This window comes from Cyprinus carpio, chromosome B20 (genome assembly GCF_018340385.1).
Source record: "Cyprinus carpio isolate SPL01 chromosome B20, ASM1834038v1, whole genome shotgun sequence".
Lineage (NCBI taxonomy): Eukaryota > Metazoa > Chordata > Actinopteri > Cypriniformes > Cyprinidae > Cyprinus > Cyprinus carpio.
The window spans coordinates 15,187,847-15,203,748 of record NC_056616.1 but is presented as its reverse complement, the minus strand read 5'-3'; the positions used below and the strand labels follow the sequence as shown (position 1 = coordinate 15,203,748).

Genomic DNA, 15,902 nt, shown 5'->3' with positions numbered 1-15,902 from the left:
ATTTAATATGTTTTTAAATAATAATACTATTTTTATTTATAAAGTATAATATAATTATTATCATTATTATTTAAAGTAATCAAATTCCACAATATTACTGTTTTTACTGTATTTTTGATCAGAGGATGAAATCAACTGTGTAGCTCTTTGCCAATGCAAACTGGCAAAATGCCATCAGTGGTGACACAGAACGGTACAGCCCACATTGTTCATGCCAAGTGTCTGGAAATGAAAAGGAAATAAGGAGAAGTAAAATATGATGAATTTTGGCCAGGGGAAAGGGGAGAAATGATAGGAGCAAAAGCTTTCACATACACCTTGACTCTCCTCCTCTCTGTACCCTCCTCCCTTTCCTCTCCATCCCACAGGAACCCTGGTCTGCGTAGATAAGGACAGCCTGCTGCTAATTTTACGCAGGAAAGGCAGGAAATGTGAAGTGAAGACTTTGCTTTTCCACAAACAACTGAGAAGCGACCCCGGCCCTGGAGAGGATCCTGTGTGCCACAGTGCTGAGCAGTCTGGGACTGAAAAAGAGACCCAAACAGAGAGAAAGTGAGAGAGGAGGGTCCCTGGAATTGAGGAGTTGGATAGGCACAGAGAGAGACACAAGAAAAAGTTCAAAGGAAGAGTGAAAGAACAAAAGATTTGGAGGGGAGAGACTGTGTCCTCTCTTGTCTCTCCTGTATCTCTGGAGGGAGCTATGGCGGATAACAGCACTCATCCTTTTGTGAAGATACTGGAGTCCTTCGGATTGAGTAAGATATTTTACCATATTTACACACTTTATAAAAGAGTTCTCTCTCGCATACATACAAATTAACTCACAGTGTTACAAAGTCAACTTTGTACTTATAAAATAATCTGGAGAGTGTAGAAAATGCTGTGTCGAGTCTTTTAAGAAACAGAAATGCAAACTGTAGTAACTAGAGGCAAAAGATATTGGCAAAAAGTGGTCCATAAAAAAACAACATCGCCAGTGTGCAGCTTTTTCCATTCGTTCTTTCCAAATGTCATTTCCAGATGATCCTTCACTCTGGACTGTGATTCCTTTCACCTAGGGAGAAAACTGCATATAAACACCAGCATTATTTTACACACAAGTCTCTAAAGAGTTTGTGATGTCATATTTTTATAATACTAATAATAATCTGTAGAATAGTTAGGTGCTGTTGTTAAAAATGGCTACAATTTGCCTGCTTTAATCAAATACATTACTCTGGCTCCTATCTATGAATAATTATACTCTTTTTAAAACAAATTTTAATTGAGGAATTAAAATTTAAAGCTAAAATTCTCATTCAAAGTATTGTTAGTTTCAAAGGTCCTTAAATGGCCTGTGCCAGACAGAAGCCCTGTGTGCTGATGGAACTGGTATTTCTGTAGACAATGGTATGCCATAACAGGAAGCTTCCTAAAATGCAAACTATTTCATTCATTTTAACTGTAAAGGATAAGAAAACTTTGGGTGCGCCTTTTCGTCCCCGCCCACTTTGAGATGTCAGGACAGGCGCTCCTGACTGACCTTCAATCACCTGAGAGTTTCTCCTTAATGACCCTAGAGACAAGTAATTCTGTCAGTGGCCGTCAACACTTCATGAGCCATTTGAAATATATAAAAACCTTGTTCAAGCATCACAGGGAACTAATCGTTTAACAGCACGTTCCATAAAAAAGAAAACAGAAGCGAATTATTATTCTTACGGACTGGTCGCCATGTTAAAGTAATTTCTGTCAGTAATTTTCTGTGAAGTTCGTCTACCGCTATGCAAACTGTATTTTGGCGACCCTAGTGCAGTTTGCCAAACAGCGTCAAGCATCAAGCAAATTAAAGTTTCGTGATACCGTCCAGAACTGATCTTAATGGCGCTCCTGCTGCTATGGTAACCTCCTAACGTGAACGTTCGCCAACGCACACAATTAAAATGCGTTTAAAAATCAAAACAAATGGCAATGAAATTAATACAAATGTTACTTTTTTTCTTAGCTCTGATTGCTACATTTTTAGAACGCCTTGTCGCTTCAAACTTGCAACGGTCAAACACGTCCGTCTCTAGCTACGTAGAAAAACAATGTAAAAAGCAACTAATGCAAAAACGTGTTCTCTTCAGTGTTATTGTAGACTACTAAAACATATAAAATAATTTTAAAATATTTTAATGTTCCCCTTAAACCCTCTCACTGTAAAAATTTAGGAATGACAACCGCATTTAAAGGGATCATATGGTGCTGCCAGGCGCGCTGGAAGCTGTTTTGGTTGCGGGGGGGGGGCTGAGGGCTGGGGTTGGGAAAATATGTGACGTCATTATGTTGTGACTGACGACATGAAATTTCTCTACTAGTCTTCTCCCCTGGCGTGATTGTTACTGTTTTATACACAAAAATTGTACTTGATGTACTTGTACTTTGATGTTTAATAAAAATAAATAAATAAAATAATAATAAAAAAAAATCTCTGTACTGTTTAGGCTATGTGTTGTAGCCATTAAAGAAAACATATTTGGTTTCATGTTTGTTTAAATATTATAGGCTAATGTAATTTTTTTATTTATTTAATCAATCTTTATTATGAAAGTGAGCATGCAGCATGAGAAAGATATGATACCAGGCGCGCTGGAAGCTGTTTCATGCGGGGGGGGGCTGAGGGCTGGGTTGGAAAATATGTGACGTCATTATTGTGTGACTGACGACATGAAATTTCTCTACTAGTCTTCTCCCCTGGCGTGATTGTTACTGTTTTATACACAAAAATTGTACTTGATGTACTTGTACTTTGATGTTTAATAAAAATAATAAATAAAATAATAATAAAAAAAAAAATCTCTGTACTGTTTAGGCTATTGTGTTGTAGCCATTAAAAGAAAACATAATCTTGGTTTCATGTTTGTTTAATATTATAGGCTAAAATGTAATTTTTTTATTTATTTAATCAATCTTTATTATGAAAGTGAGCATGCAGCATGAGAAAGATATGATCATCATGCTCAATAGCCTATGAGACATGGAGTAGGTAAGACATGATTTGACCACTTTTTATTGAATTTTTTGTTTTGTAGAAAGACTCTGTTTAAAAGATTTTCGTTTTTGTATAAATTGTTATCTTAATTTTGATCAATATTTTATCAACCCATTGCCTGTAATTTTATAAACAAGCAAATATATAGCAACAATGTAATAAGGGCCGGCAGCAAACTCAGCAGCTTGTGCCTCACAGACAGTTTTGAGAAATATAGGCTATCTATTATAGAAAGCTTAAAAATGTCTACTTTTAAAACGAAAATATTCAAAACGAAAATAAATAGGCTACTCTCTGAATATGTAGGCCTAATCCATATGAAATGTGCATTTCTCTCTGGCGTTCATGGCGAGTCCGCATTGTCTTTGCAGCGACACAGAAAACACCATTTTATTAATAAACAATTAAATGTCTCCTTGCTATTTTTGACAAATTCATAATCATTTCTTCAGCCGGTTCTTTGTGGCAAAAATTATGCATGCGGTCGTGCGCTTGAGAGCGGCTAGTAAACGCCCATTATTTCTGACGGAAGCCAATTTATTCTGATGGTGACGGAAGCATTCCTGAGGAGGCTAGGTTAGTCTTTTATCAACGAAATATTAAAATAATTAATCATTAGTTTATATCTTATACACTATATCTTAATGCCACATTAAACACATTGTTATGTCTGTTTTTTATTTTTGTATTTTTATTTTTTTCACGTTTTTAAGTACAATATTAGGTTAGTCCACAGCCCCCCACCAGGGGGGGCTGATGCTATGACGGGGGGGGCTGCAGCCCCCGCAGCACCCCCCTTCCCGCGCCATTGGGTGCTGCTCGAAGAGAACATCTTGTTGTGTAATTTGGTGTTATGAAATTTGTTTTTGTTTTTGTTGTTAATTAAGGTATTATTTTTGTGATACTGTACATTGTTTCTCCTCTATGCCCCGCTTTTCTGAAACGCGTTGATTTTTAAAAGCTCATCGTTCTGAAAAGCGAGGTGTGCTGTGATTGGCCAGCTATCCAGTGCGTTGTGATTGGCCGAATGCCTCATGTGTGACGGAAATATTACTCCCCTTACCATACTGTGATGGAGCGACTAGACAAAACATTAAAAAAAAACTTTTTAACGAGGCATTTGTTGCATCCAGTGGGGACGAAATTACTGATTAGTGAAAATTACTGTCTTTTTACGAGTTGCATTGAATCGTGCCGCGTAAACATAAAACCATGTCTGCATTTGTGATCGGAGAAATGACAAACAACAAGTGATACTCTACACTGCTCAAAACTCGCGTTTGAATCATCAATGGCAAATCCTTTAAAAATGAAAACGTACTTACAGTCTGTGAGTCAGAACAGCCAGCATTGTAGTCTACTCTCTCAGGATCAGAAAACAGTCCGCCATCAAATGCTTTTCACACATCTGAATATTTGGGTTGAACTGTACTGGAAGTGTTGTAAATACAACTTAACTACTGATTTCTGGTCGTGTCCTCTTTTGGAAGGCCAAACCTAGTAGTTTCGCTTTCACAACGAAACACACAGGGACTCCACAACATGGCAGCTGCAGCAACAGTGAGAATAAAAGTTACGCCTTCTTACTTTCCGTGAACATTTGGGTGGTGTTATGCAAATCTTCCGGCATCGTGATGTAGACATGTGGGGGCGTGTTAGAATGACCCATTTTAGGAAGGCGTGGTTGACTCTTAACTTTTATAAAGAATATCTCTTTGGATTTGAGACTTTAGTCTTTGCAACTTTACAGATTTTAAAGTCTTTATGCACCAAAAGCTTGTAACACTTCAAAGGAAAAATTGAAATCGCATCATATGACCCCTTTAAATAATAAAGTACAGTTTTCTGTGTATATGGAACCAAGTTCACTCGAAATTGCAATGACTGACACCGTGGTAACCATAGCAAAATTTTGCTTTAGTATCCACTATTTTTGACCAAAGTAATATTACAACGACAATTACAAGACTTATTATGTTTGGCAATTTTAACAAAACCACCATCGACAGTCTTCATGTTTTGTTAATGATTGGGAGGTTGCTTCAGAGAATGTTGCCAAGTCCACTTATTATAAGCAACTCTGTGGCCACAGAGTGCTTGCTTAAAAATATGTCTTTTCCTTAATTTCTTTCCTTCCTCCAGGGGATGTGATTCTGGCCTTCTGTCTTTCTATGGTTGTTGGTCTTCTGCTGGGAGCTCTGGTCTATATGATCTTGATCTGGATGTCTCGTCGACGAGCTTCAGCCACCATCACTCGCTTACCCATCCACCAGTCCCGCTCCACCACCCGTTCATCCTCACCGCGCTCTCGGCCAGGCTACAGTCGATACAGCAGCGGCTACGACCGACGCAGCAACAACAGTCTGGCCAGCGCTGCCTTCTCCTTCCATCGGCAAACCTCATCCTCACCGATAGACTATGGTGACTCACCGGGACGCAAGTCGAGCTTCCGGGCCTCTACTTTTCATCCTCTTCTTCAATGTAGCCAGATAGCTCGTGAGGCAGAAGAGGGTGCCCAGGGCAGCCTGCCACGCACCCCCTCTCTCACCACCAGCCCTGGGGCTGCTGGCTCCACCAGCACTGTCAGTTCCATGGTCACTCCGCCCCGGGCCAGAACCAGACCAGATTCCTTCTGGGGCAACAGCAATCTAAGGGGCTTTCATGCAGGCCAGACTCCACCACCTGCCTATGAGAGCATCATACGAGCCTATCAGGAGACAACCACGTGAAGGAAGAGGAGATGCTACAGTGATGGAGGAAGATAAATGTATTAATAGACTTGGACTAGAAAATTGGACAGCTGAAAGCAATATGGATGTCCTACATCTTAAAACATGGCCAGTTTTTCAGTGTGTGTATATTTGCATATTTCTGTTTGTTAGTATTCTATTAAAAAATAAAGGTTCTTTATTGGCATCTATGATTCCATGAGGAACCATCCAGGGAGCCTTCCATTGAATGAAAGGTTATGTTCTTCTCACTAAGAAAAGAAAAGGTTCTTCTAAGAACTGTTCCATGAAAGGTTCTTTGGGGAACCAAATATAACCTAAATAGTTCTTTTATGGCATCATTGTGAAAACCATTTTGGATTCTTTATTTTGTGTGAGGTCAATCTGAAATACTTATAGAGAATGTTTGAAAGAGAGAGTGAGATGACTTTTTGGTTTCTACAGGTCTGCTTTATTGATTAGTAAAGACAAAAGACCTATATTTTTGCAAGGAGAGAATATGTCTGTAAAGGTTGAGAGAGAAAGATCAGAAAATGTGATAAACAGAGAGAGAAATTAAGAAATACTGAAGGTTGAAATAAGTATGGGGACATATTGATCTCTATTGCAAACACTTAATTTAAAATCGTTTAGCACCAAACTCAATAGATTATGTATTTATTGGTTTGTTTTCTGTGAACTTTGTGATCTTTTGGAATCATTGTAAGTATTTCTCAATGTAATTGTACTCAAAAAAATAAACTGACACAATTCATTTTGCAATAGTTTTTTGCATCTGCATGTTTTAATTCCCGAATCTTCAAAGAAAGTTTTATACACTTACTATAGAAAGGATATAGTTCACCCAAATACAACCACCTTTATGTCGCCATCACTTCATTTTTTGCGTGAACGATCCTTTTTAATTTGTCCATTTTGGAGAGCTACACATGTCCATAATCTATAATTGAAAACAGGTACTGAGGAATGAGTACACTAAGGACAGAGGCGTTACAGAGGGTTTAGAGCACATACATCCTGGAAGTGACCTGGCATCCTTCACACCCATGGGTAAGTGGTGAATTTTCCTGACAAGAGGAAGGAATTGTCGCAACAGGTTAAAATGTATGCTAACTGTGCCATCTGCACTTTGACAGATAGGTTTCCTCTAGGTCTTAGTGTTTATCCTGTCAAGATTCCAGCAAAGCATTTTGGATGGAAGCTGCCAAGTCTATGTTAATTTGCACGAGTATAAAAAGATATAATGAAAATTATAGAAATGTGTTTATGTCCTTCTACTGTTCTGAAATATTACCGTTAAATTTATATAGCGGTTTGGAGAGGACAGAATGATTTAATTTCCTGCTAAACAAGGTAGGGGTGATTACAAAAGTTTTGAGAATGAAACAAAACATTTTTTGAGAATGAAATTATAATATTTTCACAAAATCTGCTGCCTCAGATTTTATGATGGCAATTTGCATATACTCCAGAATGATATGAAGAGTGATCAGATGATTTGCAGTTAATTAAAAACATTTCCACTGCATTTCAGCCTTGCCACAAAAGGACCAGCTGACATCATGTCAGTGATTCTCTCAATAACACAGGTGAGAGTGTTGATGAGGACAAGGCTAGAGATCACTCTGTCATGCTGATTAAGTTAAAATAACAGACTGTCTGGACGTTTTAAAAGGTGGGTGGTGCTTGAAATCATTGCTCTTCCTCTGTTAACTGTGGTTACCTGCAAGGAAACTTGTGCAGTTTTCATTGCTTTGCACAAAAAGGGATTCACAGGCAAGGATGATGCTGCTAGTAAGTTTGCACCTCAATCAATCATTTATCAGATCATCAAGAACTTCAAGGAGGTTCAATTGCTGTGAAGAAGGCTTCGGGGCACCCAAGAAAATCCAGCAAGCACCAGGACTGTCTTCTAATGTTGCTTCAGCTGTGGGAATTTTGGATCCATGGCCAGGAAACTCCCCAGACCTTAATCCCACGGTCAATCCTCATGAGGCGGGTGGACAAACAAAAACCCACAAATTCTGACAAATTTCGAGCATTGATTATGCAAGATTGGGCTGCCATCAGTCAGGATGTGGCCCAGAAGTTGATTGACAGCATGCCAGAGCGAGTCAGAGTTTTTGCATAAACTTATTGTAATTGTCAATAAAAGCTTTTGACACAATGTGTGTGCGCATTAGAGACTTAGGGTAGGACATTTTCGACGCGTGACGCGCTGATGTTTGCGTTACTTACGGTAATGACGCACTACATTAATCTGAATACAGTTCCTGTTTATATTTGCTGTCAAAAGTGATTTTTCTACTCGTGAAGCCGCCAATGTCTGCTTCCGCCCTGCGATCGATCCGCGTCCGGAGGCTGAGCACCACCGGACCTGCTGTGAAGAGAGCACTGCCATGGAGAGACCTTAGTAAGACTCTGAACCTACTGACATGTCTACCAACACAGCATTTATGGTGTTCATGATGCCCAAAAATGTTGTCTAGGAAAATTCTTTAAAATTGTTTGTAACTTTAGGATGTATAAATACATTTTAAAACACTTACTGTAACATTATAAAGATAAACATAAAATTAAAATAATATAGATTTAAATAAAATAGATTTTGTATTTATTGACACATGTACAGTTCAAAAGGGGTCTATAAGGTTGTTTTTTTTTTTTTAAAGAAAATTATACTTTTATTTATCATGGATGCATTAAATGACAGTAAAAATTCTATAATGTTACAAAAGATTTCTGTTTCAAATAAATTTGTTCTTTCTATTCATCAGAGAATCCTGAAAACATATGGTTTCCACAAAAATATTAAGTAGCACAGCTGTTTTCAGTATTGATAATAATAATAAAAAAAAAAAATTTGAGCACCAAATCAGCATATTAAAATTATTTCTGAAGGACACTGAAAACTGGAGTGTTGACTGCTGAAAATTCAGCTTTGCCATCACAGGAATAAATAACATTTAAACTATATTTTAATAGAAAGCAGTTATTTGAAATTCACAATATTATTGTTTTTACTCTATGATCTTTTGATCAAATAAATGCAGCACTGTTGAGCAAAAGAGACTTTAAACATTAAATTTTATATTGTAAATTATTAATTATTATAAATAATGGGTATTTTTTGTTGTATTATTTAATAAATTGTTATTAATTGTTAATTTGTTAGTTATTAAATTGTAAGATTTATTCTGAATGCTTAACTGAATAAATCTGAATGCTGATCTTCATCTTTTTTATTTATTTTTTATTTTTTTTGTCTTTAGGAAAAATAGCAAAAGTGACAGGAGCAATAGTATTGGGGTAGGTTTATTATTTTATTAAATTTTTATATTTTGGCATTTATTTAACAAGCCATCAATAAAATAATATTATACAGTATCATGCAGCACATAAACAGATAATGTCAGTGGAAGAAGCAGTTAAAAGTGATATATCTTCTAAGCCAGGTTTGTTAGCCTTTCTAGAAACACATTCTGTCTCTATCAAGTTTGCTTACATAGAGGTTGTGTTTTCATCACATACAAGGTGGTTACTCTGAACCAGGCCTTCACTATCGACACCAGTGCCATACTACAGGAGAAGCACAAGACATCTACCTGACTCACACCACTAAAAGAGAACAGGAGAGCCCTGCTTCTGGTACATTCTGGAATCTTTACCACATGTGTGTTTGTGCTTAAGAGAGTGTGTAAATATCAGTGAGCCAAAAGATTCCTTTGCATTTACATTTACATGTATTCTTTGAAAACAACTTGTAACTGAGGAATAGTAAACCATAAACTATTCATCCTTTCTTTTTTTTTCTTTCTTTTTCATGCCTTAGATTAGATTAGATCTTATTTTTTGCTAGTATATTGTAGATGTATTGTTTGAAATTTTGCACAGTTAGACATTAAAACAGCCCATTCATGTATTTTGTTTTACAGTTAATGTATACAAATTTATTGATTGCCTACAACATACTTTATTTATTTTTTAGGCTTTACTATCAAGAACAGGAAAAAACTTCATAAAGCAGCTAGAAAGTTTCTTGAAATTTCATCAAGAAATTCTTCTTCGCCCATTGGATGGTGAGTAGTTTCATCTCTATTTGATGGCACTGAAAAGTCTCCGTGCCTGTTTTAAAATATTGAAAGTAAATATTTTTGACGGTAGGCACTGTGTGAAACAGCATGGTTATAACAGAGGACATGCTTAGAAAAACCACTTAGGGACAGTATGGTTAATGCATCTCAGGAAACATCTGCTTTCTGTTGAAAGTTAACTTTACAGTATTTTTGACCTAGATGTCACCTGTGTTTGCACAAAGAGGAACTGACATGAAATATTGCTCTGTTTTAAATAGGCCAGGTATCTTACTGTCTGTTCTGTTCTTCGGCTTATGGAATCTAATACACTCTGATTTTTTTTAAATCACAGCATACAAGGCACCAGGTTTGAGGCTGAAGATTAGTTAATAATATACACTACTTGTGAAAAGTTTGGGGTCAGTAAGATTAAAAAAATAAAGATTAACTTTAAATTAAAAATCTTATTGCCTCTAAACCTTAATAGTAGTACATTTAGAATAAAAAGTTTAGCAGAGTAAGCAATAGCAGAAGACAGATATACTATAGAAAAATGTGTAGAGATGATCAGAAGTCCTATACCCCCCCCCCCCCACACACACACCATGTTTAACTGAAGGCATCTGTTTCCATTTGACTTTCGCTAAAAAAAAACTCTTTGTATCAACTTTTCATATCATTTACTTCATATTAAATCATGATTTTAACATAATTTACATTAGACCGGCCCCATCCATCACTGCTTTTAAATCCTGTCTTAAGATATTTCTATTCCTCTGGCTTTTACCATTACTTAAGTATTTTATTTTGGGTCTCTCTTGTATTAAGCTGATTGTCGATTGCTTGTTTACTTTGTTTTAATTTCATCTTTAATTTTTCTCCCTTTTAATTCATTGGTATTATTTCATTTATTGTACAGCACTTTTTTTGTAAACCTCAGTTGTGTTTAAATGTGCTCTATAAAATAAACATTGATTAGTCATTTCTAGTGTTTGCAGTTATGTGAAATAAGCATATGTTGATGTTTGTTTATATCAAAGCATCTCAGTCATCTAGACGCAGACCCTCATGAATGTGCGCTTTGGATGCTGCTGAAGAAAACCCGCTCTGCTGACCGGGCCGTTAGACAGGAGGTGCAGGAACTGGCCCAGAATCACCACTGACAGGGTGAGAGATGCCAGCACACTTCAGTCTTATTCAGACTTTTGTCATTATAATAAAATGTCAAGTTCTGCTGAATTTACTGAAAACTTGCTGTTGTTCTGGCTCAGCAAAACCTATTTCTATTGTGCAGACCCCTTTGCCTTCCAAAGAAAAATACGTGACTATAACTCTGTGAGCTCTGAATGGTCTTTTGTCTTGTCCTTCACAGATTATCAGTACCAGACTGCAGCACAGGTGGTAGATCTCGCCCGCATACCTAACGTGGACCTGCGCTTCTTTCTCCCTCCACCTCCACTGCCGCATACTGACGATGTGGGTAGCTATCGTTCAGACAATAGCCATATTGAACTGCTGTGTAATGTCAGATATCTGTGCTAAAGTTTTGTGCATGTATAGGATATATCGATAGAAGATGGGCTTAGGCAGTTACTGGCATCTCTGCCCCAGTCGGAGGTGGATCAGTGTGTGCATTTCTTCACCTCTCTGGCATTAAGAGAGAGCAGCCAATCAATAGCCTCTCAACGGGTGAGACATACATAGTCAAACTATAGTGCAACAGTTCCCAAAAATCCTATTCTTTTTCTCCATTGTTTGTTTAACAATAACCTACGCTCTCAAAATATCTAAATATCTGTGTGTATTGAACCTTCAGAAAGTATTCTTTTGAATAATTGTTGCCGTTGTAATATTGTGATTCATCATGTACCAAGTTATTTTTAAATTCCCTATGGGAAAATGAATGGAGAAAAAAAAAAACACTTCTGGAATCAAAGACCCTGAAAAGTGTTGAAGCACCATTGTACTTCATTTAATCAAATGTATATCCATATAAAAGTGCCACTGTGTGAGATAAATATATCTATCTATCTATCTATCTATATATATTTTAAAGAAGCTCATGAGTGGCCAGATATTACTTGCAGTGTAATGGCATTACAGGGCCTCAGAGGTATTATGAAACTCTGGCTGAAGTCTAAAGTCAGCTATTTTTTTTTGCATTTTCCACAGTCGTGGTTGGCTGCAGACTGTCCAAACCTCAGAATCCTGTCTGTTGTGTATGACACCCATTTAAGTGACTGGAAAGCTAAGTGTCCTGCTGAAAACCAAAGGTAAACAGTCCATTTTTCGATGTGTGCTGTGCATTACTAAATTATCTGATTAACTGAATATAGCATACCAAATTTGTCAAATTTTTGTGTTATACAGGAAGTCCTTGGCCTACAGAAGTCAGGAACTGCTGAGGAAATTGAAGGATGCAGGTGTAGGTGACAGGCCTGTGGTGTGGGTAGCCCACAGTATGGGAGGTTAGTCCATGGTGGGTCTTAGAATCACCAGCACCCAGCTATGAGAGTAATTTTCTTAATCTTCCTACATCATATTTGTGTAGCTGTCTAAATAATTTGCAATACAATCGTTTTTTGCAAATTTTTATATTGCAGCTGCATATATATAACAAAAATTAAATTTTAGTTTCAACAGAGTTTAATATTAATTTTAGGCCATATTGTGATTTCAGTTTTTTTATTAATTATGCAGCCCTGGTTGCAGCTAAAAAAAAATTAAATTTGTAACTAAATCAAAACTTGTCACAGGTTTACTTGTGGAAAAGATGCTCTTAAATGCCTCTAAAGATCCTGATCACAGTCCGCTGATCAAGAACACAAAGGGAATTCTGTTCTACAGCGTTCCTCATCACGGCACGGTTCATGACAGAGTATTCTGTAAATGTCCGATACCTACTTTTTCCCTCCATTGAATTAAAAGAACTCTGTATATGTATAGTGTGATTGATTTTAATTCCTCCTCTTAAGATTAAGATTCTTAATCTAATTTGTACATCATTTTTCTGATCACCTGTTTCAACTGTTTCCAGCATTACATGACTGAAAATTTCCTGAACATTGCAAAGGAACAAGAGTTCAAGGTCCTTAGCTTTGCAGAAACTCTGCCAACCTACAATGGACCGATGCTCAAAATATTGATAGTTCCATCGCAGTCAGCAGGTAGGTCAGAATAACTGAACAACAAGCAGCATCATGATGTATCATTTTTTTAAATAATAATCGACAGTTTTAGGTACCTGGTATCAGAAAACAAAAATTCTCCTTTTGCTCTTTTAGGTCTGGGTATCGGGGACCTCATCCAGGTGGAGGTTTATCACCTTAACATCTGCAAGCCAGAAAAAAAAGACTAATTTCTCTATAAACGTACTGTACAGTTTATTCGGGATGCTCTTGGAGGACAGAGAATTAAGTGAACTCCCACAATCCAAAACTGGTCTCTTGCCATTTCATTTCCTCTTGAGGGTTCAACAATTACATTTTAAAAGCTACTGTTAACTATGAATAGAAGGAAGTTCTAAAATTGCAACTGGATTTTTCTTTGCATTTTTTAATTCAATCAAGCCGTTATGAATATGCTTTTTGTTAAAACCTCTGGGTTTAACTTTTAATGTGTTTTGCCCACCTCACCATTGCCTTTTTCATTTCAGTAATTTGGAATGAGCACTTTTCGGCATTTATTTTAACTGGAAGCTATAACAAATTGAAATGAGTATCAAGTATACTATGTTTAAGATATCAATGCATATTTTAAAAATCATTTATAGAAAGTCCATTGCGTTTATATTATTTATTTTCTTGGAAGAAGCTGAAAACTAGCCGTTTTCTTAACTCACCAGCCTTCTTTGTATCCCTACCTCAGACTCACAGTTTAGTACTGATGCTGGCTGTAATTTGCCACTATTTTTGTACTAGTGGATTAATTGTAGTACTTGCATAGGACCATGTTACTTCTATTTTGATGTTGAGATTGCGCAAGACACAATTATTGCCAAATTTGTATCACACTGAATAAAGTTGTGTTACCTAACTTTATATTCCACTTAAATCATATACTATTACTATAGCTATACTGCAGCCTTGTGTTTTCAGAGCATCAGTGCGCTCCAGGCCAGCAGAGCGCAGTAGAGCTCACAGATCCAACATCAGTCTGTTAGTAGAGGAAGACCATTGTTAGTTGACGGTGGACACTGTAGGTTCAAAACAAACTGACAATCGACAGGTAAACACAATAAAAATCATGTAAGATTTTTTTCCCAAACTCTACTTGTTTTTATATATATATGTGATTTGCGTATATACGTTTGGAGATACCCACAGTATGTGAAACGTTTGTAACGTACAAACATTCACAGTAGCGTCAACCTGCTAACATTTTGTTATTATTTCTAATGTTCAAAACAATTTTGCCTTTTGTAGATACATAGGCTTTAACTGAAGAACCAAAAGCGTTAACACATCCCGTCCAAAATGGTTAATGTCTTGAAAGGAGTTCTCGTTGAATGGTAAGTTTTACATACAACGATTTAAATGTGCATTCAGTATTTTTTCTCTGATTAAAAATTTTAAAACTTAGAAATAAACAAGAATTTAAAAAATCTATGTGAAGTCATATAGACTTACAGTAGATGAAGAAATAAGTAGTCTAAAGCCATTTTATTTTACATTTAGCGTTTCGCCACATGGGTAACATCGCGTGACCAGCAGAAGTATCATATCTGGAAACCACTTGTATACTTGTGCAATCAGTCTATTAATATTTGTGTTTGACTGACTAGAGTATTTCTACAGTGTTACCTATAACTGAAAACTTTGGCACAAGGTATCAAAAAAAAGGAGAGAAAAAAATGAGTACATTTTAAAATAAAGTCACGCAGCAGTGCACCATCATTTATGATTCTTCTTTTAAAATATGCAACAGTGACCCAGCTATGAAGCAATTTCTTCTATATCTGGACGAGACGTCAGCATTGGGGAAGAAATTTATCATCCAGGATTTGGACGACACACATGTTTTCATCCTAGCTGAAGTTGTGCAGATTCTCCAGGACCGAGTAGGAGAACTGATGGACCAGAATTCATTCCCCGTCACCCAGAAATAAATGTCTGAATCTGACAGCAGACCTTACAATCTGTGGGAGCAGATGGATGTGGAGATTCTTTCAGCACAATTGCACAAACGCAGATGCAACTAAAATATATAGATGACTGGCTACCAGGATGATGCCTGTTATTCTTGTTTTAGTTTGACTGTGTTGCATACATTTTTAATCTGACAGAATGACATGCTTTATGTTACATATGTTTTAAAGACCGCTTCTTGAATCTTTGCTGTGTTCTGACAGCTTGGTCAACGAATTGTGTTTTGCATGGAAAATTGCATTAGCTGCAGAAAGAAACAATGTTGTTGTTTTTTTGTTTTTAATTTGTACACAAACTGAAAGCAGATGGTTGATGACAGTGTGATTTTATATACATGCAAAATATACAAGCATCAAATAAAAAAAACCTTAAAAAACATAAATGTTCTCAAAATTTGCTTAATTTGTTTCCTGGATACATAATAATTAGCCTTAAAAATTAGAAGACTCCAAGCTCCCTTTTCTGTTTATTCTCTTTCTAGTGGAAAACCAGCTCAAGCCACGAGCACAAGGGTATGATAGGGGATTTAGACAACTGAGATGTGTCTGTAATCAGGATATTGGTGAAAGATTTTACCTTGAGGTGTGAGGAGAACAAACCGCAACATCAAAATAGTGAACAGCATTATATTTCCAAAAAAATCCAGCATGTTTTAATTAAGGAAGAGAAACTGGTGCGGTGCACTCTTTGAAGTAATTTAGTAGTTCTCCTAGTAAAACTGACTGGCTATACAACACCACTATCAGAAAATAAGGTGCTATTTCCTCTTTAAGACAACCATCATGTGGAAGTAAGAGGATGTGTTATTTTGTCAGACCTATGGATTTGTAGTGTTACATCAAGTTTATTTTATTACCCAGCAATACAGCTATGATATAGATCTATCTATCTATCTATCTATGTTTGTATCTATCTAATATGGTTTTATCTATCTATC

General features: G+C 36.6%; 2 protein-coding genes and 1 pseudogene across 3 annotated transcripts; all 3 read left to right on the top strand.

Moving 5' to 3' along the window:
- Positions 1 to 409: 409 nt before the first annotated feature.
- Positions 410 to 6,506, top strand: LOC109066143 (myc target protein 1 homolog). Its single transcript, XM_019083137.2, has 2 exons — positions 410 to 755; positions 5,156 to 6,506. Exons 1-2 carry the CDS (start codon positions 701 to 703, stop codon positions 5,740 to 5,742), a joined length of 642 nt encoding a protein of 213 aa, XP_018938682.1. The 5' UTR covers positions 410 to 700; the 3' UTR covers positions 5,743 to 6,506.
- Positions 6,507 to 7,221: 715 nt separating this feature from the next.
- Positions 7,222 to 12,849, top strand: LOC109046862 (annotated as a pseudogene).
- Positions 12,850 to 13,885: 1,036 nt separating this feature from the next.
- Positions 13,886 to 15,343, top strand: LOC122134037 (general transcription factor IIH subunit 5-like). 2 transcript variants are annotated; one of them, XM_042746936.1, is made up of 3 exons: positions 13,886 to 14,045; positions 14,243 to 14,328; positions 14,745 to 15,343. In XM_042746936.1, exons 2-3 carry the CDS (start codon positions 14,294 to 14,296, stop codon positions 14,923 to 14,925), a joined length of 216 nt encoding a protein of 71 aa, XP_042602870.1. In that variant the 5' UTR covers positions 13,886 to 14,045; positions 14,243 to 14,293; the 3' UTR covers positions 14,926 to 15,343. The 2 variants fall into 2 exon arrangements, with proteins under 2 accessions (XP_042602870.1, XP_042602869.1); XM_042746935.1 differs by having other exon boundaries at positions 13,922 to 14,065.
- Positions 15,344 to 15,902: the final 559 nt, after the last annotated feature.

Excerpts from the sequence above, each read along its gene's own strand:
- LOC109066143 (XM_019083137.2), top strand. The coding sequence starts at position 701 with ATGGCGGATAACAGCACTCATCCTTTTGTGAAGATACTGGAGTCCTTC. Across the intron at positions 756-5,155 it reads ACTGGAGTCCTTCGGATTGA|GGGATGTGATTCTGGCCTTC; the intron begins GTAAGATATTTT and ends TCCTTCCTCCAG.
- LOC122134037 (XM_042746936.1), top strand. The coding sequence starts at position 14,294 with ATGGTTAATGTCTTGAAAGGAGTTCTCGTTGAATG. Across the intron at positions 14,329-14,744 it reads AAAGGAGTTCTCGTTGAATG|TGACCCAGCTATGAAGCAAT; the intron begins GTAAGTTTTACA and ends AATATGCAACAG.